At 40.6% G+C, this 25,780-nt stretch overlaps 1 protein-coding gene across 5 annotated transcripts in view; it reads left to right on the forward strand.

Moving 5' to 3' along the window:
* Window positions 1-25,780, forward strand: part of KIF13B (kinesin family member 13B) — a 192,235-nt gene that overhangs the window by 133,875 nt on the left and 32,580 nt on the right. For all 5 annotated transcript variants that reach the window (XM_082402760.1, XM_082402761.1, XM_082402762.1 and 2 more), the window contains 7 exons: window positions 206-330; window positions 1,586-1,762; window positions 4,271-4,363; window positions 8,716-8,868; window positions 9,622-9,699; window positions 10,863-10,916; window positions 21,084-21,195. In XM_082402760.1, coding sequence (XP_082258886.1) covers window positions 206-330; window positions 1,586-1,762; window positions 4,271-4,363; window positions 8,716-8,868; window positions 9,622-9,699; window positions 10,863-10,916; window positions 21,084-21,195 — 792 coding nt within the window. The remainder of the gene's footprint in view (window positions 1-205; window positions 331-1,585; window positions 1,763-4,270; window positions 4,364-8,715; window positions 8,869-9,621; window positions 9,700-10,862; window positions 10,917-21,083; window positions 21,196-25,780) is intronic.

A 25,780-nucleotide genomic window follows, 5' to 3' on the forward strand; every position in this document is an offset into this window, starting at 1 on the left:
TTTAGGTAATTTCTGGAGGCGTTTTCCATCTCTAAGATCTGTGAACTGTTTAATGGTCGTCATCTGTGTGATGTAAGATTTCAGAGCCAAAAAGCAAATGAAATTTGAGGCAGGAGAATTCTGCTACTAAGCACATTGAAATTTAGCTGGTAGGGGTTATGCTTTAAAATGATCTCCATAGTTAATGGAACTTCTCTGCTTTTAGCTGATGATTTCAGCTCTCAGGATAATCTTGATGACCCAGAAGCTGGTGGATGGGATGCTACTCTGACTGGAGAAGAAGAGGACGAGTTCTTCGAACTGCAGATTGTCAGACAGCATGACGGAGAGGTAAATAAAGCACAGCTCGGGGAGACTGGATGAGAAGTAGTTTCTGTAACCTTTCCACGAGCCTTTGAAAACAGTCAGCAAGGTAATCATTTCAGCGCTTACGTTTCTCAAGAAATATAAATGAAAGCCTTTCAGTATGATTTCCAGAAAGAAGGGAACCACTTCCAGAAGGAGTAGACCAATCAGATCACTTCCATTCACTGTTTTACTTCTTTTCCTGGTAAAGGATCTTTGTTAGTAATTCATAGTTCAGGTCAGCAGTGGTCTACTCTCTGGGGAAATGCTCCTGAGGTACATAGAGGTAAAATGGCACAGTGTTTGGGATTGACTTCGAAATGCTTTAGTAAAGACTTCTTAATGAGGGGGAAAAAGAATAGATGAAACCACATGATAATATTTGAATCTGAGTGATGGGTATACACTGGGGGCTTATTTTCTAATTTGGAGCATGTTGGAAAAATTATAAAACATATTAAGGAAAGCCGACGTGATACTTTGAAGGACACATCATCACATAGTGAGTGGTATTCTGAAGACGCAAAACTTGAACTACGGTGCGTTCTGTAAAACAGTGGACCTGCGCCCTTCTTTAATAAGTCAGTGCCATGAGTGACAAAGAAAGCCTGGGGAACCAGCCTAGATGAAAGTAGACTAAAAGAACAGGACAGCTAAATGCAGTTTGTGATCCTGGGTCAGAACAGTTGAAACATTTGAATGTGGACTCTGTATTATATAGTAGTATTGTATTGATGTTAAATTCCTGAAAATGATAATTGTCCTATGGTTAAGTTACAGGATGTCCTTGCTCTTAGAAGATACTTGCTGAAGTACTTAGGGATGCAGAGTTACCTGTCTATAACTTACTCTAAAGTGGTTCAGTAAAAAAAAACCCCAAAAAACAACAGCAATACTGTGTGTGTTTGTGTGAGAGAGAGGGAAAAGGGCAAAATGTTAACAGGTGGTGACTCTACCTGAAAGAAATACAGGAGTTCATTGTACTAAATTTGCAACTTTTATGTTTGAGTATTTTTCAAAATAAATAAATTTTAGCTGCCGGCCAGGAACAGCCCGCTCTGTACTCCCCCGAGTAGGTGCCTGGGGCCACATCCTGGGATTCCCATGGTCTCCCAGGGCAGTTCTCTTAGCAGAACTGCACTCATTGACTGGCCTGTTCCACTTCAGCCCAAGCCAAGACGTTTCCTTGTGGGGGTTTGTGCGTTAGGAGGAGGGGGTGACTCTTCTGTCTTCTCTGCAGGTGAGAGCGGAAGCCTCCTGGGATTCCGCAGTGCACAGCTGCCCTCAGCTGAGTAAAGGCACACCTGCGGATGAGCGAGTGTTTCTCATCGTGCGGGTGACGGTCCAGCTCAGCCATCCGGCCGACATGCAGTTGGTATTACGCAAGCGCATTTGTGTCAGTGTTCACGGCCGGCAGGTGAGTCGTTGATCCTAGTCGAAGAAATGACTTTGGGTCAGACGCGAGGGCGGGGCTGTGGAAGGATTGCTCTGGCCTGCTGTCCCCCCAGGCTCTGTGAAGCTCTGAGCTTTTCTCTTTCAGGTGACTATTGCTGTCCTATAACCGTGCTTGCTTCAATCCTGGAACCCGTCAGCCTGACTTCCTCCTAGAAGACCCTGAATTGTTACCCTGAATCTTTGTTACTGCGGAGTCACAGCTCGCAGCCCTTCCTTTGGGTGCCATAGGGCCCTGTCAAGGCGAAGTTCGCTGTTTTTGTCTCTGACTTTTCATCTGGGTCTTACAAGATGAGAGCGTTCGCCGCAGATGAGCAGTGGCTTGTGCTGCTCACCCTTCGCTTTCCGTGCCTTTCTTTTCTTTCAGTCCTCTCTGCCGGCTCACTGATTGTGTATGTGGAGAGAGTACTCTGTCAAGCTTTGGGGTAAAAAGATGAATAAGAAATCATCTGCATCCTTAAAGAGCCAGTGTCCACTGGCCTATGAGTGTGTAAGCAGACGACTCTCTTCTACTGTGGTAGTGCAGCTCAGAGGGTGAGAGCGCAGTCAGGGAAGGCTTCAAAGAGGAGGAGGTACGTGAGCTGCTCCGTTGCAGGCAGGGGTGGTTGGCAGGCAGAGGGGTCGCTGGCTGTTTCCCCGAGAGGAGGAAATATCCGTGCAGAGGTGGTGACGAAGGAAAGGGCGTGGCAGCTTGGAGACCGTGAGAAGCAGAGTGTGACGGGGTGTGCCGCAGAGGCCACGGCTGTGGCCATCAACACAGTTGCAGCTAGATTATGAAGGACCTTGTGCCGTATGAACTGGTTTAGTAGAAAACTTCTAGATAAGAATATAAAGGATTTCTGCTGTTGGTTCTGCAATGATACGATTTGGGAGGTTGGTTCTAGGGATTCTTCTCAATACACTGGCTAAAACCAGGACAGATGAAAATAAATCTTTTCATTTAGAAGAGTACAGTCATGGTTGACAGAGTCCTGGATGTAATCTCCACCCCTAAAAATTAATCTTTAGTTCTAAATGTCACACTGATATCAATCTTTGAATGAAGACCGGCAGTGATGCTGTTAAAATTGCAGCTCTTTAGCTTGGCGATCCAGCATCAGTACATACAGGTCATGGGGTAGCTGTAGATGTATATGCCGTGTCTCCCATTCACTCTTTGCTTGGTCTCCCTTTTCTCGGAAGTCTTTTTTTTTTTCTTTTTAATAAATTTATTTATTTTATTTATTTATTTTTGGCTGCATTGGGTCTTTGTTGCTGCATGCAGGCTTTCTCTAGTTGCAGTGAGCGGGGGCTACTCTTGGTTGCCGTGCGTGGGCTTCTCATTGCGGTGGCTTCTCTTGTTGGGGAGCACGGGCTCTAGGCTCACGGGCTTCAGTAGTTGTGGCACGTGGGCTCAGTAGTTGTGGCTTGCGGGCTCTAGAGTGCAGGCTCAGTAGTTGTGGCGCACGGGCTTCTTTGCTCCGCAGCATGTGGGATCTTCCCGGACCAGGGCTCGAATCATGTCCCCTGCATTGGTAAGCGGATTCCTAACCACTGCACCACCTTGTAAGGCTGGAGTCAAGAGTGAAGGGAAGAAATAAATGCATTCTAAGAGGCTCTTAAAAAAAAAAAAAAAAGAGGCTCTTGCATTCTAAGAGGCTAAAATCTTTTAAAAAGTTAACTAAAGATCACTGAATTATTATTAAGTTTGTGAAAATATGTACTTCTGAGACCAAACAGCTTTTTTCCTATTCTGTTTGGGGGTTTTTACCTATTTCCTACTTGGCTTTTGCATGAGGGAAAAAGGTTCAGTGTCAGTTTAATATTCTCTCTTCCTCTTCTCTTTATTCACCAATTATATTCTGCCCTCATCCCTGCGCTCTTCAACCTCTACAGGATGTTCGGTCTTAGCAGCATCTTCAAATGAGTCATCTGTGCATTAATTCAACAGTTCAATTCTTAACCATGCAAAGAGCGCAGTCAGCATAAACAATGACCATGCACTCTTAAACCATTCTTCATAACGATCCTGCTTTGGTCAAGAATTAATGCCTGAACTTGTCAATATTCATAGTGCAAGATGTCCATCGTGCTGGAAAGAAAAAAAAAAAAAAAAAAAGGATAAGGGTCACCAGCCCTTCCTTACATCTTCGTTAGAAGGTCATTTTATCTTGTAGAAGTCAACAGTCTTATTTCTGTAGCCTTTAAGCAGAGTTGAACCAGCTGCCTAGTGTGGTTCCAGAGTTTAGGGTTTGTCCTTTTCATATATTCGGTATGGGACCTGTCACGTGGCAGGCATCATATAAATTGGTTTGGGGCACTAAGACAAAGTTGAGGAACTTACATGTAGTGATTTGGATTCTGACTTACATTGGAAGTATGTTCTTTTCGTTTTTGGTTAGAGTGAATGTGGTGTCGTTTATGCTGTCTCTTTGTTAATGAAAACTCAGTTTTTGAGGTGGGAAACTATATCTTCTATTTTGTTTTTCTCTAGGGTTTTGCTCAGAGTCTCCTAAAAAAGATGTCACATCGAAGTTCTATTCCAGGCTGTGGAGTGACCTTTGAAATTGTCTCCAATATTCCAGAGGTGAAGGATCATATGAAATTTGAATTTACTAAAAATAAACATGTAGAAAGAGCTAACTCCCTGAAAAGTCACCTACCCAAGAAATGTGTGTTAAATGAAAATGTATGTTTAGGAAAATGCTATAGATTTGTAGAGGAATTTCCTAATCTTAATTTGATTCAGAGTAAAATGTACTTGTGTGGCTTTAAAGGTTTTGGTTTTAGTATTTTGTTAAAGAAGAATCTTTTGAAAAGCAAATCAACACCTTTTTACCCACAGAAGAGGGTATAACCCTTGAAGGAAGGCAACACAGCATAACATAGAGTTTCAGGGTTTCATTTTGGAATGAAACAGAAATCTTGTTTCTGTCACCTCTTAGTGACGTGAACTTGGGTAAGTTACTTTGAGCCTAAATTTTTTCATTTATCAAATTGGGTTAGTGATACCTTCTGTACAGGGTTGTTTTTAAGGATTAAATGAGACAATATACACAAATTGTTGTGTACATGCTAAACAATAAATTGTAATTTCTATTATTATTATAGTTACTATTATTATTTCTCTTTCTGAGCTAATTCAGATATGCACAGGAATCAAACAGAGCTGAAAATACCCCTGACAGGAGCTTGCTAGAGGATGTAGTTTATATATGCTTCCTAGTACTTAATTCCTGATTTAGACAGATTTATTCACTTGGTTATTGGCATAGCTAGTAACGAGGCCTTCCTTACAGGAGTAGGAGAAGTGAGGGGTCTAAGAAAAGGACCCGACGAAAAAGACAAGAGTGGTTCCTTCTGCCACATTGACTACCCAGAATCGGGGAGTGAGTGGGGAGGTCCAGACTGTGCTGCCCTTGAGGGTGGAAAATGGGAATGGGACCCTGGGGCGAGCACTCCCTCCTAAGCACACCATCCATGGTGCCTTCATTCTCTTGATTCAAGGGCTCAGTGCTTGTTGATTGATTCTGTTGATTATTTGAACAATAGATGGACAATATATATTTTAAGACAGATCAGGTTTTGGAAGAGTGAAAAGATTGCACAGTACTTAGGCTTTGTTTTAGAGTTCTTATATCACAGAACACTTTTCCTCTCAAATAATGTCAAGTAGTGACTCATTCTTTCCTGGACCTTCAAAGTATTAGGCTTACATAGCACATATTAACTGTTTATTTAATTTGGAGCCTGCTGACCATTTAAAAATTGAGCCCCTTTTCGAGTTAGACAAGCTGCAAAATCTTGGATCTGGAATATATTACTCTTTGTATACTTATATGTGGGGCTAGAGATTTACTGTTTATTCTCTGTATCTGAGTGTTTTCTCTTTTTTCCAGTTGTTTCAGATCTTAACTCTATAAAACGGTTTGAATGCAGTTGAGAAACAGTGACACTTGCAGTGAACTATCTTCAGTTTTTCCTTTTCTCCCATCATCTTTCTTCTCTTCTCTCCTCATTTGTAGTTTTTTTTTTAAATTTTATTTTTGGCTGTGTTGGGTCTTCATTGCTGAGCATGGGCTTTCTCTAGTTGTGGCGAGCGGGGGCTACTCTTCGTTGCGGTGCACAGGCTTCTCATTGCGGTGGCTTCTCTGTTGTGGAGCATGGGCTTTTGGTGCGCGGGCTTCAGTAGTTGTGGCACGTGGGCTCAGTAGTTGTGGCTCGCAGGCTCTAGAGTGCAGGCTCAGTAGTTGTGGTGCACGGGCTTAGATGCTCCGCGGCATGTGGGATCTTCCTGGACCAGGGCTCGAACCTGTGTCCCCTGCATTGGCAGGCGGATTCTTAACTACTGCACAACCAGGGAAGGTCCCCCATTTGTAGTTTTCTTATCTTCTTTAACAGTGCTTTTATTCTTCAGGTGATACGGTTTTTCAAAGGGCGGAAATGTGGGGAAATCAGCAGAAAGATAAACATATAGCCTCACGTGATGGGGCTACCTGTTAATGATTAGCTAAACGTCTAAGTTGGGAAGTGTTAGGGTCACATTGTCAAATCCTGATGATGAAGAAAAAGGAGAAGTGAGATTTAAAGTTTATAGTGTAAGGACTACACTAGTTTATTTTTTATTTCAAAATAAAATAAAAAGCTTCTTAAAAGCTAGAATTCATCATGAAAAAGCCTGGAAAAGTTCTGTGTTCCATATTACAGAAGCTTTGAGGGCTTGGTAGCAAAAAGAAGTGGTCATAGACCAGAGAGCAACAAGAGATGGTTTCGCCTTTCTTCCTTTTTTTTTTTTTTTTTTTAAAGCAACTAGAATGCTTTCATTGCTAATGGGAGTGTAAAATGATACAACCACTGGCAGTTGATCATAAAGTTAAATAGACACCTGTGCTGTGACCCAGTAATTCTACTTCTAGGTCCTTACCCAAGAGAAATGAAAGCATATATCCATAAAGATCTGCACAGGAATATTCAAAGCAGCTTAATTCAAAATAACCTAAAACTGGAAACAACCCAAACATCCATCAACAGATGAATGGATAAATAAATTGTGGCATATCCATACTGTGGAATATTACTCAGCCATACAAAGAAATGAACTATGTGAACGAATCTCTAAATCACTATGCTAAGTGAAAAGCCAGGTGCCAAAGGGTGTCATTCCATTTATGTGAACTTCTAAAACAGATGAACTAATCTGTGGTGAAAGAAACGATCTTGCCTTGGGGGAAGGGTAGGGGTCGAACTTTCTGAGGAAATGGAAATGTTTTATTTCTTGATAAGAGATGGAAATGTTTTATATCTTGTGTGGATAACGTGGATATATAATATATACATTTCTTTAAAACTCAGGTATCCTCTTTCTTAGAAAATCAGGATAATGTCTGTTCCCTTCAGATACCAAAAAGTATTCCATGTCCAGTGGTAAAAAGCATAGTCTATCAGGAGTCAGGAGACCTAATTCTAGTCTCGCTTATTTTGCTAATTATGCGACCTTCCTCTTTCCTCATTTGTAAAATGAGGACGATTCCTGGGCCCAAACGAATTACTGTAGGAGACAAAAGTTTTGTGAACTTAAGCTGTCTTCTGAATTTTTCCATATTTTCTCCGTTGTAAGGCTTATGTAAATTTTTTTAACATAAATTTATTTATTTTATTGATTTATTTTTGGCTGCATTGGGTCTTCGTTGCTGCACGCGGGCTTTCTCTAGTTGCGGCGAGCAGGGGCTACTCTTGATTGCAGTGTGCGGGCTTCTTGTTGCGGTGGCTTGCTTCTCTTGTTGTGGAGCATGGGTTCTAGGCGCACGGGCTTCAGTAGTTGTGGCTCGCGGGCTCTAGAGTGCAGACTCAGTAGTTGTGGTGCACGGGCTTAGTTGCTCTGCGGCATGTGGGATCTTCCTGGACCAGGGCTCGAACCCGTGTCCCCTGTGTTGGCAGGCAGGTTCTTAACCACTGCGCCACAAGGGAAGCCCATAAGGCTTATGTAAATTTTAAAAAATATTTTTGAAGTCAGAATGTGTCTCATAATTGATGATATCTTAAAGTTAATTGGCAGAGTTTTTTTCCCCTCCTTAGTGGTATATAAGATGTCTTTTCTTAAAGTCGATGGCATCTTAAGATGCAGTGGCATGCGGATATATATTTTGTAGTCGTTGACGTTACTATAACAAACTCACCAGTAAGAAAAGTATCTGATTTTTCCTGAGAAGAGTACTTTGTTATGAGCCATATGAGCTTGAGATACCTGACTGAATTAACAAAGTCCCTCCCTGACTTGCAAACGTCCCATGTATATGCCTGGACCAGTTGTGTCCAGGGAGCTGGGCGAGTGAGAATTTGCTTGCTTACTTCTCTTCTTGGTCAGCTTCCAGCCTTTGGCCTCTGCCACTGCAGAGTTAGGGATTGAGACCACACTTGGAATATGTAGTCTGTAGGAGGCTGCTTAGCAAAAGGGTTGGAACCCAGCCCTTCTTTCCACTCTTAGCCTCCATACCTGTGTCTGTCTCCTGCGGGGGTTGTTTGGATCCCACACGTATCCAGCTGTTACCCCAGCTCCTCAGTCCTCCCTCTGGCCCCCCAAGATATGTTCAGGAAGTACTATTGTGGTTAGATTTCCAGCTAGCCCACCAAATCCTTTCTAACCAGGAATGTCTTTGTTTGCAATGGAAATGTAGGAGAGAACAGTTTTGTTGAAAATGTGCTGTGTTTCAGCTGCTCTGTGTTTAACCAGCCTTTCAAGTGAACCTAACCACCATTTATACCATGATTTCTGTGGGAAAATGCATTTTGAGTTCCAAAAGCTGACTTTAAAATGGAATTTGGAATACATCCCATTTGTTCGTTCAGTACTCTTGTGTGTATTTGTATAGATCAGGAAGCTTTTGTAACATTTTCTTCTGCAAGGTACTTAATTTTAATACACAATTTTCCATTCTCCAGGATGCCCAGGGAGTAGAGGAACGAGAAGCATTAGCAAGAATGGCAGCTAATGTTGAAAACACGGCTTCTGCCGACTCGGAGGCGTATATTGAGAAATACCTCAGGAGCGTGCTGGCAGTGGAGAACCTTCTCACGTTAGATCGTCTTCGCCAGGTCAGCCGACAGAGCTGGTGGCCGTGGTGCCAGCCCAGCCTGACTCTGGGTTTGACTTTCCACAAGTCACAGTATTGTTACATCTAAACTTTTGAAGCCTCTAAGTGGAGCATATTAATTTAGATTAAACTTGCTGGGTAAGTCTTTGAAGATACAGAAACTACTGGAAAGTTACTTTTTCCAAGACCCTAAACGGTATCTGGTTGCCTGGAAGTAGTGGAGGAGAATATGTAACTCTTGGTGGCTAAGGAAGTAGTTTAGAAATCCCTTGATACTGGGTCATAATGTCGCAGAAGGTAGAGTGCTGTGCCCTGCCTTGCCTCCACAGCCTCGGAGTGGATCTCTGGAAGGGAAAACAGAAGTGTCAGCCGTAAACCTAAGCCTCAGAGAAACCCTGAACTCCGTTTTATGTGGCAGTGTTGAGACTTTGTTTTTTTTAACCAAAAATACTAATGAAAAATAAAAGTGAATGGCCTGCTTTTAATAATCTTTCTCTTGGGACTGACTTCTGGCCAGCTTCAAGGGGGCCGTCAGTAGATAGAGAAAAGAATGATCCAGGTAACGTGTCAGCTGTTTCATTAACTTTGAGTTTTCCACAGTGATGGTAATTGAGTCATTCCGTCGTGTGAAGTAACAGCCGTCGTTTAAAGAACTAGGAATGTGCCCATAGCTCAGAGCCTGCTTTAAGATACTGTTACTTTGGAAGTGTGTCTCTCATGTGTATTTTTCGTCTGTATTTTCTCTGACTGACAGGAAGTTGCAGTGAAGGAACAGTTGACGGGAAAAGGCAAGCTGAATAGGAGGAGTATTAGCTCTCCAAATGTGAACAGAGTGAGTACATGGGACCCCATTCTGTGCTCTGCTTTCGCTCCTCCTCTTTGCTTGGATAACTCCTTCCCATCCTTTGAATCTCATCTCGGATATCATTTCCTTCTATGAACTGATTTAAGTGTCCCCATTCTCTACCCTGAAGCATCGGTGCACCCCTCTGTCACTGCCCTTCCTAATTTTACAGGGAAGGTACCCATGTGAGTCCCTCTGTAATGTTTCTCATTTATCTTCATGTCGCCAGTGCCTGGCACAGTGACTCTGTTAGGTGAGTGTTTGTTGTACTAAAGCAAAACTAGCCGAGTGCCTAGGGAAACTGAATTTTCTAGGCCAAACTGAATTACTTATAAATTGAGGAGAAGTCCGGACTAGGTTTATAAACTGTGATTTATCTCTCTTTCCTTACTTTTGATAAAGATATGAATATGAGAGATAGTACACCTTTGTCTGAACTTGATACCCAGAAAAACCATGGTACAAGCATTGAAATAAAGAGCAACTGACCCTTAGCCTTGGTGTTGGAGAGGTCCCAGTGAGAGGCAGGATGGGTCTCAGGCTGGAGGGCACGTGTGGCCCCGCGAGACTGAGTGACGTCACTGATGATCTCAGACGGAAAGATTGGGAACATTCTCAGGCAGTAAAAAATACCACTTTAACTCAGCGTAAATATCTTCTCACTCCTTCAGAAAATGATCTACTAAAATACACTGGTATGTGCAGAGATTTGGTATTTAGAATCCTATGGTTTAAAATAAATAGTTTGCGTGTATACATTTGCTACAATACCCAGAGAAAGGAGTTGTCCGATTAGGACAGGGTAAGGTAACCAGTAACCTGGTATCCTTTAAATAGAAGGGGATAAACAAATGAAGTGTCTCTTACTCGGGCCCAGCCAGCTGTTGCCTCAGTGTACGCTGGATATCTGATGTTATACAAACCTCCCATCTTAAAAATGTTAATCAATTCAATTTTTTTTTAAAAACTGCACCTGACAGTGTCCCAAAGGCCACTAGTCTAGTTTGTAACTTTGGTCTTGACGGCCTCTCTGATACCATCCAACTTCAACATTCTGTTGATTCGGTTTTCAAAGTCTTGTATTTCCAGGGCCATAGATCTATGTACTTTTGCACATGAAGGACTAATCCCCCTCTTTATTTCTTTTTTAGCTGTCTGGCAGCCGACAGGATCTTATTCCATCCTACAGTCTAGGTAGCAACAAGGTGAGTGTTTGTAACTATTTTCTATCAGTCTTAAACCCATTTCCCATTCCAGCTTTCCTCTTCTCAAATATCACACGCTAGTTTTGCATGCCAAATTTTCTCCCAGTTTTCTATACTGTGTGAAACTTATTGGAGAGTGTTGAGTTCATTTCTTGTTATCTGCCAGTTAAAATAATGTTACCGAAACCTTATTATTACTCTACTTTCTAAGGGTTAAAAAAACAATTCAGTTGCTTAAGTTCTTCTGTTGAAAATATTCTTCCTGTTTGTGTCAGAAAAGGAACTTCATGTCAGATTTTGAATAGTAAAATATTGATGAAGTGACTGAAAATATGTGAGGAGTAAGATTATGTCTAAAAGTTAATATTATTTGTTAGAAGAAAGAAAAATAAGCGAACAGCAATTTTGTTAGCTGGAATGTATTTACTTGCCTGTTAATATAGCTTTCCCCAATATAACAGAGTTTTAAGCATAGACAATTCATCATCATGTGCTTAAAGGGCTCACACTTGAAATTGTGACTGGATGTCACGTGACGCAGTTTTGTGCCTGCCGTTCTTTGAGGGACCTCGTTAGATGTTGGTGCTGCCAGCTGCAGGCAGTGTGCTCTGTGTCGATATCTTCACCCTTGAGGAGGCCAGAGGTGTCGTATGAAATGGTCTGACACGAGGCAGTTGTGTCAGAGTGAAAGAAGATACAGGTACAGATAAAAGAAGATTGGCCGTTTAATCATTATCAAAGCTGAGTGGTATTCATTACACTATTCTTATACTATTCTTTCTATTCTTGTTAAATATTCTACAATCTGTCTTTGTATAGGTTTGAAATTTTCCTTATAAGAACTTCAGAAAAAGACAATGACGTTGATGAACGATTAGACTCATTTTTAAGATCTAGGCTACTAGGAGTTTACCTGAGGTAATACATAAATATGTATGTATGTGTATATATCCTACTATTTCAGGCAAACTACCAGTAATCTGAATCTTAAAAATATATATCACAGTGTTTATAGGCAAATAAATTGCTCTCCAGCTCATCAATTCACTGACCACCTACCACGTGTCTGAAAGTGTGCTGAGGTTTAGTACTCCTTGATACGGGTCCACTGACAGGTGTGATTGGCTCTCGATAATCATAGCATAGTTGTGATTAGCTAAACAAAGCAGAGTTTTTGGAAAATTGTGTCATTATTAATTATAAATAACTCAAGTATTTTAAGGAAAATATAAGAAAAAACCATGACTGTGGTTTTTTTTTTGAAATCCATCTAACCCAAATCCTCTATCATAAATTCCTTGAAAAAAGTAGCCAAAATTTCTTCAGCTTTTCTCTCTCACCCTAGTTTCCTTATGTTTAAATGAAGAAAATAATAGAAAACAGTAGTATCTGCTTGAAAAAGAATTATTGTTTCATCTACACCAAATAAACAGAATAGAGGAACACAGATGCTGTAATAGAAGTATGCCTAGGTAGAGTAGGAGCCCAGAGGAGGGAGTGGGCACTTTTATAGGTATTATTCAGGGACCGAGAGAGGCTGCGGAGAGGGGGAACCCTCCCCCCCCCAATAAGCTTAATGCTGAAAGGGGATAAGGTCCACCCAAGGCAGGGAAGGGGTTGAAGCAAGAGTGTGAACAGAAGTGTGGAAGGAGGAAGGAGCATGAGTAAAGCAGAGAGGGTGTAGTGTGGGGTAGAGCCCAGAGAAAGGGGCCTTATTTCAGAAGTTCCTATATGATGTGCCTAGGAGTAGCGGGGGAGCTGGGTCACTTGAAGGGGTATTTTTAAACAGTCCACCTAAACCCCACTCATGTTCCTGGCTGTGGTGTGTAAAATTACATTAGAATACTGTATATAGTAGAAATATGTAGTTACCAGTGCACAAGTGAGGGTGGGGAGAGCAGGTGGGGTAGAGGTCTCAGCAGTGGGGAGGGGGAGGGAGAGATTCAGGACATGCTCAGGAGATGGAAGCTGTAGAACTCGGCCGACATGAAGAACAAGGTGGAGCCAAGGGGAGACAGGATGACGTGGGCTCTGGGTGACAGTGCAGGGAGGTGAATGTTGCAGGGGCAGGTTTGGGGAAGAAAATGATTGAGGTCAATTTTGGACAAAAGGTTATGTCTGCCAGTTCAGGGGTCTGGAAGCCTGAGCTGAAGACAGACTGGGGAGCTCAGGGCCTGGCTGGAACAGCGTGAGGGATTTGAGCACAGAGGCGAGGCTGTGCGGGCGTGATGGTGAGACTTACAGGCCTGCGCAGGAGGGGAAGCCGGCCAGGGCGACGACGGGCCAGAGTCCTCAAAGAGGAGAGGAGGCGCAGGAGGGCGGCTTGGAAACTGGTGCTGGAGAAAGACGGCTTAGGGACTCCTTCCAGACTCCTCAGAGACCGAAATGAGGACTGAAAAGGCTATTTTGGGTGTGAGAGTGAAGAGTTTATTGGAGGCCTTTCCCAGGGCAGGCTCTTCTGTGGAGGACTGGGGAGAAGCAGGATGTGTTTTGGGGGGGTTTTTTGTTTGTTTGTTTTTTGGGTTTTTTTTGGCCACGCTGCGCGGCTTGCAGGATCTTAGTTCCCTGACCAGGGATCGAACCCTTGCCCCCTGCAGTGGAAGCGCAGAGTCCTAACCACTGGACCGCCAGGGAAGTCCCAGCAGGGCATATATTAAATGAGTAAATAAATTACACATTTTTGTTACTCTACCAGGACCTTCCCTTTTTCAGTCATCTTGATGTCCTGGGGCCCCTGGGTAACTTAGCGAAGATGAGGAGATTCTGCCTTCTCAGATTTTACTGGTGTCCTGGTGCCGTCCCAGCAGCAAGGATCTGGCTCGGTCCGCTCTATTTCAGCATGTATTTTCAGTTTTCGTCAGACGCCTCCGAGCAGTGAAGGACCCTTTTCTCCTGTTGCAGCAGTTTGCAGTCTTCCTCAGAACTTGGCCTCTCTCACCCCTCTGCAAGCACAGCAGTCCCCAGCCTCTGACGGACAGTGGAGGTCTTGTCAGGGAAAACAGAAAGGCCAGCTCCCCATTACTAACTGTGCTCCCAGTTAGCTGTGGAGCTATTATTTTATCTTCTTGTGAGCTGCTGGCCCCCATGGGCCCTGAATGGTTACCAGGTATGGCTGGGATTCCATCCACCCCATCACTGTCACCTCGGGCATCACTTGACTTCCTGCTTGTGTCCAGATCAGTAGGTTTTATGAATGTCCACATACCAAAATCAGAGACCTTTTGCTTTTCACTAGGGGAAAGGTGGAGGAAAAGTGTTGTAAGATTTAATGGATGGACCTGTTGAATGAGTAAGGAAATTCAGGTGACAGAGGATCATAGCTGATACTAGGAAACAAAGTGATAAGAACACTCAGCAAAGAGGGTTTGATTCCAGGCTCACTTCAGCAGGGAGCACAGAGTGGCTCCCCCGTTTGTGGGCGAGGGGCCCTCAGTAGTTTTGTCATTTAAAGCAGGGCCTCTTAAAAGATTTTTAAGGAAAATAAATATTTTTAAAATTGTATTTTCTTACTAGCGAGAAAAGAAGCATTTCCCTCACCAATAGCAGCAAGGAACAGAGATTCCTCCCTTTGACCTTTTAAATGAAACAATGAAAAACATCGTCAAATATGGCATTGCTTTGAATTCAAAATTGTTATAATGCTGTGCATAATAGAATTCCTCAGGGTAGTGTTTAAACTAGTTGACATACAAATTATCCAAGTCCTATTAAACCCCTTTACACAGCAGCAGTGCTCATAGACATATGAAATGACATATATATGAGGGTGCCCGTTGCCACATTGTTTATAATGGCAGAAGATTGGAAACAAGCTAAATGTCCGTTGGTTTGGTCTGGTTAAATCTATTTTCTCCCTGTGAGTGTGCGCACGTGCTCGTGCACACACATAAGTAAATGGGATACTATACAGCTGTAAAAAATAATTAGGAACCCCTCCAGGTACTAATGTGGAAGATCACCAGGATATACTCAGTGATTAAAAATGCAGTGCAGCACAGTATGCTGCCATTTGAATTATAAAAGGAGGGAAACAGAGAAGTGCGTGTGGCTGTTTATAGATTTGCTCACATACACGCAGGAAACCCTATAAGGATATATGATAAACAGATACCCTTGCTTATCTGCCTGGGGAGAGAGTAGAAGCATGTGGGCACCTGAGGTAGGAGGCTTCTCACTGTGTACCTTTTTATATTACTTGGTTTTTGGATCATGGGAACAAATTACCTATTGAAAAAAATTAAATAAATTAAAATTAAAAAATTTTATTCTCTACCCTTTATAGTAGGTAGAAGATTTTATTCTTTGGTAAGTAGTGGTTTGAGAAGGTCTTCAGTTGCTTTATCTGTAATAATTTTCACACAAAATCCTCAAGGAGAGATTACTAAAGAAATTGTTCTGGAAAATCTCAAAGACTCATGTTGTTTTTTTTCTTTTCTTTTGGAGACGTCCTTCATTTTGCAGTTTTCAGAGATCCAGGGAGAGGTAATTAATCCATTAGGTTTTTCCTAATGAGTGGGATACAAGTATTATCCTACTATCTAAAACATGCTTCCTTCTACCTTGAGAATAAGAATGCATTTTTAAATGTAGTTTTTATAAGACGACTAAATTTGACACTGTACTGTTTTTGGCTCTTACCCTTTGGTAAAAATAACTTTGGTAATCAGTATATACAGTTCCTCTCAAATGTTCCTTGTTACCTGGGCTATGAAAATATCTGTCAGAAGAGACCAGGAACAAAGGCATCTGATGGAATGTAGAAGGCTCTGGAATGTGAAGAGTTGGAGTTAATTCATTAATTAAGCAAATGATACAGTAAATGTTTGAGAACTTGTAAGGTGTCCTTTTCTGAAGCATGGGATGGGGGAGAGAAGCAAAGAAGACAGCATAAGTGCCTTGGGCCTTCCTTCAACGCCACAGAACTTTGCTCAGTGGGACCATCTTGGCTTCCTTGCATGAAAGTATTTAACGTACAGGGAAGTTGAGTCGGAAATATAATTTTAACATGGAATCGGTGCTTAAAACGCTAGAAACTGTATTTTGAAAAAATTGAAAATTATAATCACATTAGTTACATCTACCTTGCAAACTCGTGTGGGCCTGTTTCTGGGTTCTCTGTTCCATTATCTATGTGTCTATAGACCTCTTTCTTGATTATGAAATCAGAGTTACAGACCAGAGAGTCTGATGTGCTGTGTCCTCCCCACCTAATATCAGAACGTTCAGGTTTAGAAGCAGGGAGAGGCCACGGAGTTAAGTTCAAGTCTGCCTTTCCCTACTAGTTTTCAGTTAATGTCATGGCAAAGATCAGTCAGTCGGGAGAAAAGTAACTCTAAAAGGTGTGTCCGGGAGGCAGGAGCAGAGAGTGTGATAGGATTAGGGCTCTTGGGGAGGTGAGAGCAAGTGGTGAGGTACTAAAACAGTGTCACACTTTGGCCTATAATACTTGGAATTCGGCCAGCCACATTTTGCATGCCCTTATTTATTGACCCTCGCTACATATTAAAGTTGGAATTGTTTACTGAGCTCCACCAAGATGCAACTGATGAGCTAATTAATCTTAAAAGATAAATTGAATTTTATTAACTACTCTTAACTTTTAATTTCACCTTATGGCCTAAAAGAAATCGCTCTTGAAAAGCTTTTCAATTAAGAATATAAAATATTCCTAATTGCAGTGATGTTGTTATTTACTGTTACTGGCTATTTCATCATTATTGTAAGGTAGTTTTTGTATAGGTATAATGAAAACTTAGCAAACTTTTTGTGACCAGTCTACCAGATTAGACTCATTTAGGTGCAGAATTAATTTCAGCAGATTATTTTTCCATTTAAACAGTGGCTGTGCATTGAGATCTTTTGCAATCCAAGGAACTCTGTCAACAAAAAATACTGGTATTACTTAAAGACATTTTAAATGGAATTATGTATTTTTAAATAAGTTAGTAAGATGTTTGTCAGCTTCTGATTGGAGTGTTTGATGCAATTAAAAGTAGCCAAAAGCCTAAATGAATATTCAGTTAACAAAACTGAATTGTGTGCTTTGGCTCCATCACCTTCCTGAAAACTGCAACTATGTAGTGTGGCACTAGTTAAGGCTGGTACCAAATATGAGTCACCTCTTCTTTAGCTGTATGAGAAGCCACCTTTGGACCTGGAATGTCACTGGTGCTTCTCTTTATTTACCTCTTTGTCACTTTCCTGATCAAAACCAGACCTCTTTATGGAATACCCAGAGCATTTGTGTCTGTCTGGAGAGCAGTAACAGGAAAACAGGAGGTGCCCAAGGGGGACCAATCAGGTCCTCAAGTCAGCTGAGAGCGTGCTGTGTTTTTCCCTGTTGGGTTTTGCCTTTAAGCATAGTGTCCATCGACAGATGAATGGATAAAGAAGATGTGGCACATATATACAATGGAATATTACTCAGCCATAAAAAGAAACGAAATTGAGTTATTTGTAGTGAGGTGGATGGACCTAGAGTCTGTCATACAGAGTGAAATAAGTCAGAAAGAGAAAAACAAATACCGTATGCTAACACATATATATGGAATCTAAAAAAAAAAAAAAGGATTCTGAAGAACCTAGGGGCAGGACAGGAATAAAGATGCAGACATAGAGAATGGACTTGCGGACACAGGGAGGGGCAAGGGTAAGCTGGGACAACGTGAGAGAGTGGCATGGACTTATTTATACTACCAAATGTAAAATAGATAGCTAGTGGGAAGCAGCTGCGTAGCACAGGGAGATCAGCTCCGTGCTTTGTGACCACCTAGAGGGCTTTCTCTAGTTGTGGTGAGCGGGGGCTACTCTTTATTGCGGTGCGCGGGCTTCTCATTTCGGTGGCTTCTCGTTGCAGAGCACGGGCTCTAGGCGCGGGGGCTTCAGTAGTTGTGGCTCGTGGGCTCAGTAGTTGTGGCTCGTGGGCTGTATGGTGCGGGCTCAGTAGTTGTGGCACACGGGCTTAGTTGCTCCACGGCATGTGGGATCTTCCCGGACCAGGGCTCGAACCCGTGTCCCCTGCATTGGCAGACAGATTCTTAACCACTGCACCACCAGGGAAGTCCCATTGTGGCTGATTCTGAAGGTTGATAGACATGAAAAATGTCAGAAACATCACAGATTGATCTTTCCAGATTTCAGTAGTGGAGCGTAGATTACTGTGGTAGAAGTTTAAAAAAAAAAATGCCATACTCTTTGACTTTGAAAGCTGAGCTCATAAGAAAGCAGAAAGGTCCAGTGTCTGGCCAATTCCTTTTTATTCACTGTCCTGAGTTGATCTCCCTCTGAAGTACCTTTAACTGGGATACTTCCTTTTTTCTTCCCCAACATTTCAGTAAAGGGAGAATAACCCTGGACCAGCCAGGCATGTGAAATGTATTGGAAAGACACTAATTGCCTTGTCCCTGGGTGGCAGTGTGTGTTGCTAGACCCGGGACCACAGATTCCACTCCTGGCAAGAGAATGGATATGTACAGCCAGAGAGAAAGAATATAGTGAATGATTTCAGTGGAGTGTTTCTCCAGAGATCTGCAGGTGTCAGAAAGAGGAGGGAGGAGTGTTGTACCCAGTTTATCATCCAAATTTGTTGTTCCCTTGGAAGCAGAGCCTGTTCTGTCCCAGAGCGATTTGAGACACTCTGTCCCCGTCTCTGGTTGGCGAGACTGTGAGATTCCTTAAGGTTAAGATGTCGGTTAAGGGAGATGGATGAAATGTGTCTCCGTTTTTCATTCTCTGATGGGGCTAACAGTATGGCTAAGGCTCTGTGTAAGTACTGTGTGCATCCTTTCAAATGTTTTCACTTGAGATATTCGAATATATGAGACAGTAAGAGTTATTGCCTCCATTCAGATTTGGGAGTAACATTGTGTGTGGGAGTTCCAGCTGGTAACAATTACCCAGGAAGCTAGCAGAGCCCTGAGTGTGCCTTGGGGAAGAGGTGACACCTACATTATTTGTCATTGGACCGCACCAAATGGCTGAGGTGCTGACTCCAAATCAGCTGCTTAGTTTTCCTAAGGGACAGCGTCCCACTGTGTCAGCTGCCAAACAAGGAAGAAAAATGTAAAGTATGAAAACAGAGTTATTCTGAAATTAGGTATGTTGTCTTCAGAACAACCTTGCATGAGCTTAAACCCTGTAAAGAAAGCGTGAGACTTTTCTTCCTCTGAGCAGCTCAGTAGAGTGTTGACTTCATTGTCCCGTCACCTGGTGGTGATGTCCCAGAGTACACAAAGCTGCAGCTTCCCAGACAGATCATTAAATTTAAATGCAAAAAACGTTAATGAAACATTAAAGTATGTAAATCAGTGTGTGATTCATAGTAACACAAATGCTCGTACAGTGACATGTTCATAGTTCATTTCCCTCATTGTCTCTTCATGTCTCTTTTGCTTCCTAGCTTCCTACTGTTGAGCATCATACCACTTGTTAAAATAGCAAGTGCTGAGAGAGTTCCTAGGGAAAATGGCCTTCTGTAAGATAAACAGGATCCAGATCACTTAGGGCTTATCGATTTTATGATCAGTACTTAGGTTGCTGCTAAAAGCAGATAAATTTCCAGTACATGTTGGCAACCTAAGAGGGCTTTCTTCCCCCATCCACCTTCAGGAGCAGCAAAGAACTTACTTTGCAGGCGATTACTAATGAGGACTCAAGTTGATCATCAGGGTCACTCATCTGTATAAACTAATATACAGTATAACTAGTATAAAATACCACTTTCTAAACTAGTATAAAATACCATTTTTTGAACTCTGGTGAAAAAGAAGTCAGAGTGATTATCAGAGGACCAAAAGAGAACGTACAGCATTTAAAAGAGTTGTGTCTCATCTTCATTACTGGTTTTTATACTGGTAACATGGGTTGGGGTTTATTTCTTTACTGGATGGGACTGATGTTCAAAGTGTTTTGGTGCTATCACCATTTTTATGGCTCAAGTTCTAGACAGGTAAACTAATCCATCACCTGATGGGCATTGTTCTTGTATTATGCAGTGAAATCTCTTTAACGGGAATTTACAAGACAAGTTGAAAGCACAGTCAGACTTGTTAATTCAGAGACTACCATTATTGGCAATTTGTGACTACTTGGTTTAGGCTTAACCGGAACTGATCTTTAATATCTGTTAAAAAAAAATGAGAGGTTTGGTGATATGCTGTTCTAGAGTTTTTACTCTCATGAATGGTATGTGGCGGAGGAGAAGATGCCTGACTGTATTAGAGTTGTTCCTAGGTTTCAGTCGAGAATCTGAAGTGAAAGAGGGTATCTTGAGGCACAAGAGCAGAGAGGGCCTAAGGAGCAGAGCGGAAGGGAGGATTTCAAAAGGAATGTCTTACTAAATCCCTGTTTTTGTGAGAAGCAGCATGATATAGGGGAAAGAATATTAGGAGGCTGTAAATTGTAGTAAGCAGTAAAACCAAGGTTTAGTTCATGTGATTTTGTCAATGACATTGCATCAGCTCACAGATTGACCAAGTCCTCAAGTCTAGGAGACGGCAAAGAGGGTAAGTCTCTACCTTCAAGAGCTGCTGTGAGGGAGGAAGGTGCACCGTCGCTGGCACAGGTCTTTGCGTTGGCAGACATGACCGCCTTGCCCCGTCCCTAGCCCAGCGGGAAGGGAACACCAGTGTTCACAGGTGTGCAGTGGAGCGACTGCAGGTACAGGAAAGCCGCCGACAGCGTGAGAAATTGCTATTCCTGTACTGTACTGTCAACCTCTTGAGTTTTGACACCTAAAATTGTTAATAAAATAGAAATGCTTTTTTAAAAAAAAACAAAACTTCAGACTGTATCTTTATCCTAGAAGTTCATTCTGCATTTGGCTTCAGTCCTGCCTTAGGCAAATGTTTAGCCATTTGAACAAAATGGGCAGAAAACATGAACAAACGTTTCTCCAATATACAAACATATGAGTGGCCAATAAGCACATGAAAAGATGCTCAACATCACTAATCATAGGGGATACCCAAATGTGAGGTGGTATTATTAGGGCGATCAATTCTATAAGGAAGAGGAAAAGTACAAGAGGAAGAGTACTTAAGTAATAAGATTTATCATGTCTTATCACAAGAATAAAGCTTTAGTAATGTGTAACAGATTTCTCTTCAGTATCTTTAGATTTTTTTGTTAATTGATATGAATCAAAATTCCCGATTTTGTCCTTAATAGGGCCGGTGGGAAAGTCAACAGGATGTATCGCAAACTGCCGTTTCTAGAGCAATCACTCCAGCTGCCCCATCTCCCCCTGGTTGTCCCCAAAATAACCATTCTCCTGATCCAGGTAAGTTATATTTTCATTTTTCAATCACTGTCATGAAATTTGAGCATCTTTCAGAAGTAGTTTAAATCAGGATTTCCTACCAGGTAACCACTGTCCTACTAGTTAATGCCTGTCTGAATTTTTCCCTTCCTTATCATAACATGTTGAGTCACATTGTTTTGAATGTTGAATCTTGCATTCCTGTGAGAAATACCACTTGATCATGATGTGTTGTCCTTTATATTTGTTTGATTCTGTTTGCTAATATTTTGTTTAGAGTTTTTGTGCATATGTTCTATGATGAATATATGTACCTTTTTCATAACATTGTCTTTGTTAGGTTTTGGTATCATGATTACATTGGTTTCATAAAGTGACTTGAGAAAAATTTCCTCATCTTTTTTTCCTGAGTTTATGTGAACTTGGTATTACTGCTTCCTTAAATGTTTGACAAGATTCACCAGTGACACTCTCTGGGCCTGGAATTTTCTCTATGGGAAGATTTTAGATTATGACTTCAATTTCTTTATTATAAAGTTAACTTTTTATATTTCTTTGTAAGTTTTCATAAATTATGTTTTTTAGGGAAATTTCTATTTCACCAAAATTATTAAATTTATTTCCATAAATGTTACAGTGTTCCTTTATTGATCTTTTAATGTTTATAGGATCTGTTGTTATGTTCATTCTTTTTACTCTAAATAGATAATTTCTGTTTTCTTTCTGTTTTTCTTAAATACTTTTGAGACTGGTTTGTCAGTTTTCTTTAGTCTTCCCACAGAGCCAAATTTGGTTTTATTTTCTGTTTCATTGATTGTTATTTCTTTCTGCATTTCACAAAATTTGGCACGATGTTTTTTTTTATCATTCTGTTTCCAGATATTCTAATTTCTCTCTGATTTATTCTTCGACCCCTGGGTTATTGGGTAGCATATTAATTCATTTTCATATATCTTGGGGGTGTATTATTATTATTGATTTCTTATTTAATTTCATTATGAGCAGAGAACAGGCTCTTCAAAATTTCAATCTTTTTAAATGCTTTGAGACTCTATCTTAGTGAACATTCTGTGTGTATTTGAAAAGGCCTGTTCTGTTTTGGGCACAGTGTTCTGTATATATCAATTAGGTCAAGGTGGTTAACCTTGTTCAAACCTGCTGTATCTTTACTGATTTTTTTCCCCTCATATTTGTTCTGTCGGTTGTTGAGAGAAGGTGTTGAATCTCTAAATAATGATTGTGAAATTGTCTATTTTTACCTTTAATTATAACAGTTTTTGCATGATTCATTTAGAAACTCTGTTACTGGGTATAACACATTGGGATTGTTATTTTTTGCTGACATAGTGATGTTTCTTATTGTGAAATGTCCCTTTATCTCTCTGGTAATACTCTTACTTTGAAATCTGTCTTGCTTGGTATTAGTATAGCCACACCAACTTTCTTTTGCATATTGCTTGCATGCTGTATCTTTGCCTCAGTCTTTAAAATTTTAGCCTATATTTATCTTTAAGAGTGATTATCTTATAGACAGCATATTTAGGTTTAGTGTTTTTTGGTTTTTTTTAATCTAGTCTGACAATTTCTGCCTTTTAATTGGCATGTTTAGTTCTTTTACATCTAATATTATTATTGTTATGTCTACCATGTTGCTGTTGGTTTCTGTTTGGCCTATTTATTTATTTTTTCCTCTGTAATCTTTTTTGTTTTCTTTTGGTTTAATTGAAAAATATTTTGCAGTATTTTTTTTTTCTTTGGCTTTTTAGTATACCTGTATTTATTTATTAATGTCTTTGTTAAAGGATTCTAGTAGGTATCTTTAATTTTACCACAGTCTACTTAGAATTAATAATTACCACTTCCCACTGCACAAATATAAGAATCTTGCAACAGTGTAATTCCATTTACCTGTTCCCCCACCCCTCTTATTTTGTATTATTGTTGTATCTTTTGCTTTTATAGGTGTTGTGAACCCATTTTACAGTGGTTTTTTTTTTTTTTTTTTTTTTTTGCTTTAAAACAGCTATTTGTCTTTTAAGGAAATTAAGGCACTATAGATAATGTTTTATATTTTCCTTCATATTTATTATTTCTGTCACTATCTACTTCTTCCTGAAGATCATATATTCATTTGATATTATTTCTCTTTAGCCTGAAGAATATCCTGTATTATTTCTTATTGTGCAGTTTTCCTTGAGAAGAAGGGTCTCCCCTTTTGAGAATATCTTTATTTCACTTTTTTCTTCAAAGGATATTTTCACTAGATAGAGAATTCTGAGTTGATAGCTTGTTTTAGCTCTTCAAAGACACTGCATTATCTTTTACACTTCTTTTCTGATGAGAATTCAGCCATCATCTGTGTCACTTTCCCACTACATGTAGTATATCTTTGTGTATGTTGTTTGCTTTCCAGTTTTTCTCTTTATTTTTCTTCTTAGCAAGTTGGGCAGTGATGTGCTTAGGTATAGTTTTTTTTTTTTTTTTTTTAATTTTATTTATTTATTTATTTATGGCTGTGTTGGGTCTTCGTTTCTGTGTGAGGGCTTTCTCTAGTTGCGGCAAGTGGGGACCACTCTTCATCGCGGTGCGCAGGCCTCTCACTATCGTGGCCTCTCCCGTTGCGGAGCACAGGCTCCAGACGCGCAGGCTCAGCAATTGTGGCTCACGGGCTTAGTCGCTCCGCGGCATGTGGGATCTTCCCAGACCAGGGATCGAACCCGTGTCCCCTGCATTGGCAGGCAGATTCTCAACCACTGCGCCCCCGTGTCCCCTGCATTGGCAGGCAGATTCTCAACCACTGCGCCACCAGGGAAGCCCAGGTATAGTTTTCTTAGTGTTTATCTTGCTTGGGTTTCACCGATGTTCTTGGGTCTATACATTGAGATTTTTCCAACAATTTTGGGAAATGTTCAGCTATTAGTTAATTACATTTTTCCCCTGCCCTTTTCTCTCTACTCCTTCTGAGAATCTAATTGCACACATGTTATATTGCTTAATATTGCCCTATGGGTCACAGAAGCTCTATTCTATTTTGATTTTAATTTTTCATCTTTTTATCTTATTCTTGTTTCTTCTGATTGGATAATTTCTACTGCCATTTCTAGTCTTTTGTTAAGCACATCCAAGAATTTTTAAATTTCAGTTATTCTTTTTAGTTCTAGAATATCTTTTTGCTTCTTTTTTTAATAGTTTTAATTTCTCTGCTGATATTTCTTTCCGACCTGTATATTTGTTAAGACCATATCCTTTTTTACATCCTTGGACCTGTGTATAAAAACTGCTTTTAAACTTCTTACCTGCTAACTCCAGCATCATGACCAATCTCCTGGTCTTTTTCTGACTGCTTTTTTCTAGACTATGGGTCATATTTAATGAGTTTTGACAAATTTATTTACTCGTGTAACTTATACCCCAGTCGAGCTGTAGAAGATTTATATGACAGCGGTTACTCCCCACACTCCATCAGTGTTCCGATTTCAGATTAGTTTTGCCCGTTCTACGGTTTCATTTAAATGGAATCATATAGTATGCGCTCTTTTTGTGTTGGGCTTCTTTTGCTCAGCCTGTCTGTTCAAGTCATCCATACCATTGCATGTATCAGTAATTTATTCTTTTTTATTGCTGAGAGATGCTTCACTATCTCAGTGGAATTTTATCAGTTTTTAACCAGTTCTCCTGTTTATGGACATTTGGTTGGTTTCCAGTTTTTGGCTACTGTGACTAAAGCTTGTTCTTGTATAGGTCTTTTTGTAACATTTCTGTTGAGTAAATACCTAGGGTGAAATTACTTGGTCATAGACTACTACCTTGTTTTAAAATTCTGTAAATTAAAGAAAAAAATTCTAATCAGTGTTTACTTGATCTACATATTTACCACTTTGCTCTGCTCATCATTGCTTCCTGCTCCTCATTCCACGCTTCTGAGTTTACTTTCTTTTTTAGTGGCTATATATCCATCATTAGTGCTTTTAGCAATCATCTTTTTTTTAGTGACAGACTCTTTCTTTTGTATGTTAAAGTTTTTATTTTGCTCTCACTTTGAAGAATCCTTTTACTGTGGAAAATATCAGACATACAAAGTAGAAAGAGCATCATGATGTGCCCTCGAGTGCCCCATGCTGATTTCAGAACGATCAGTGCATCACCAGGCTTACTTATCTGTGCTCCCACTACGTCCCCACACCCTCTCAGAATGACTTTGAAGCAAATCTCAGATATTATCTCATCTGTAAATATTTGTACATGTATTTCTAAAGTAATACCCACAGTAACATTTCATTCCTAAGAAAAATGAAAAATAATTCCAAAATATCATTAAACATCTAGTCAGTGTTGAGATTTCCCCAATTGGCTCAAGAATATCTCTTTAGTTATTTTGAATGAAAATCCAAGTAAGGTTCACACATTGTGATTAGTTGATACGTGTCTTAAGTCTGTTTAGTCTATATGCTCCTCTTCATCTTTTTTCCCTGTTGCATTGTATTTGTTGAAGAGACCAGGTTTTGTACACAGACGCTGTACATTTTTATTTTTCCTGGTGACATCCTCACCAGGTTATTTAAACATGATTCTCTGTCCCGTGTATTTCCTGTAAATTGGTGGTTAG

Source organism: Balaenoptera borealis (genome assembly GCF_965194805.1).
Source record: "Balaenoptera borealis genome assembly, chromosome: 8".
Classification (NCBI taxonomy): Eukaryota; Metazoa; Chordata; class Mammalia; order Artiodactyla; family Balaenopteridae; genus Balaenoptera; species Balaenoptera borealis.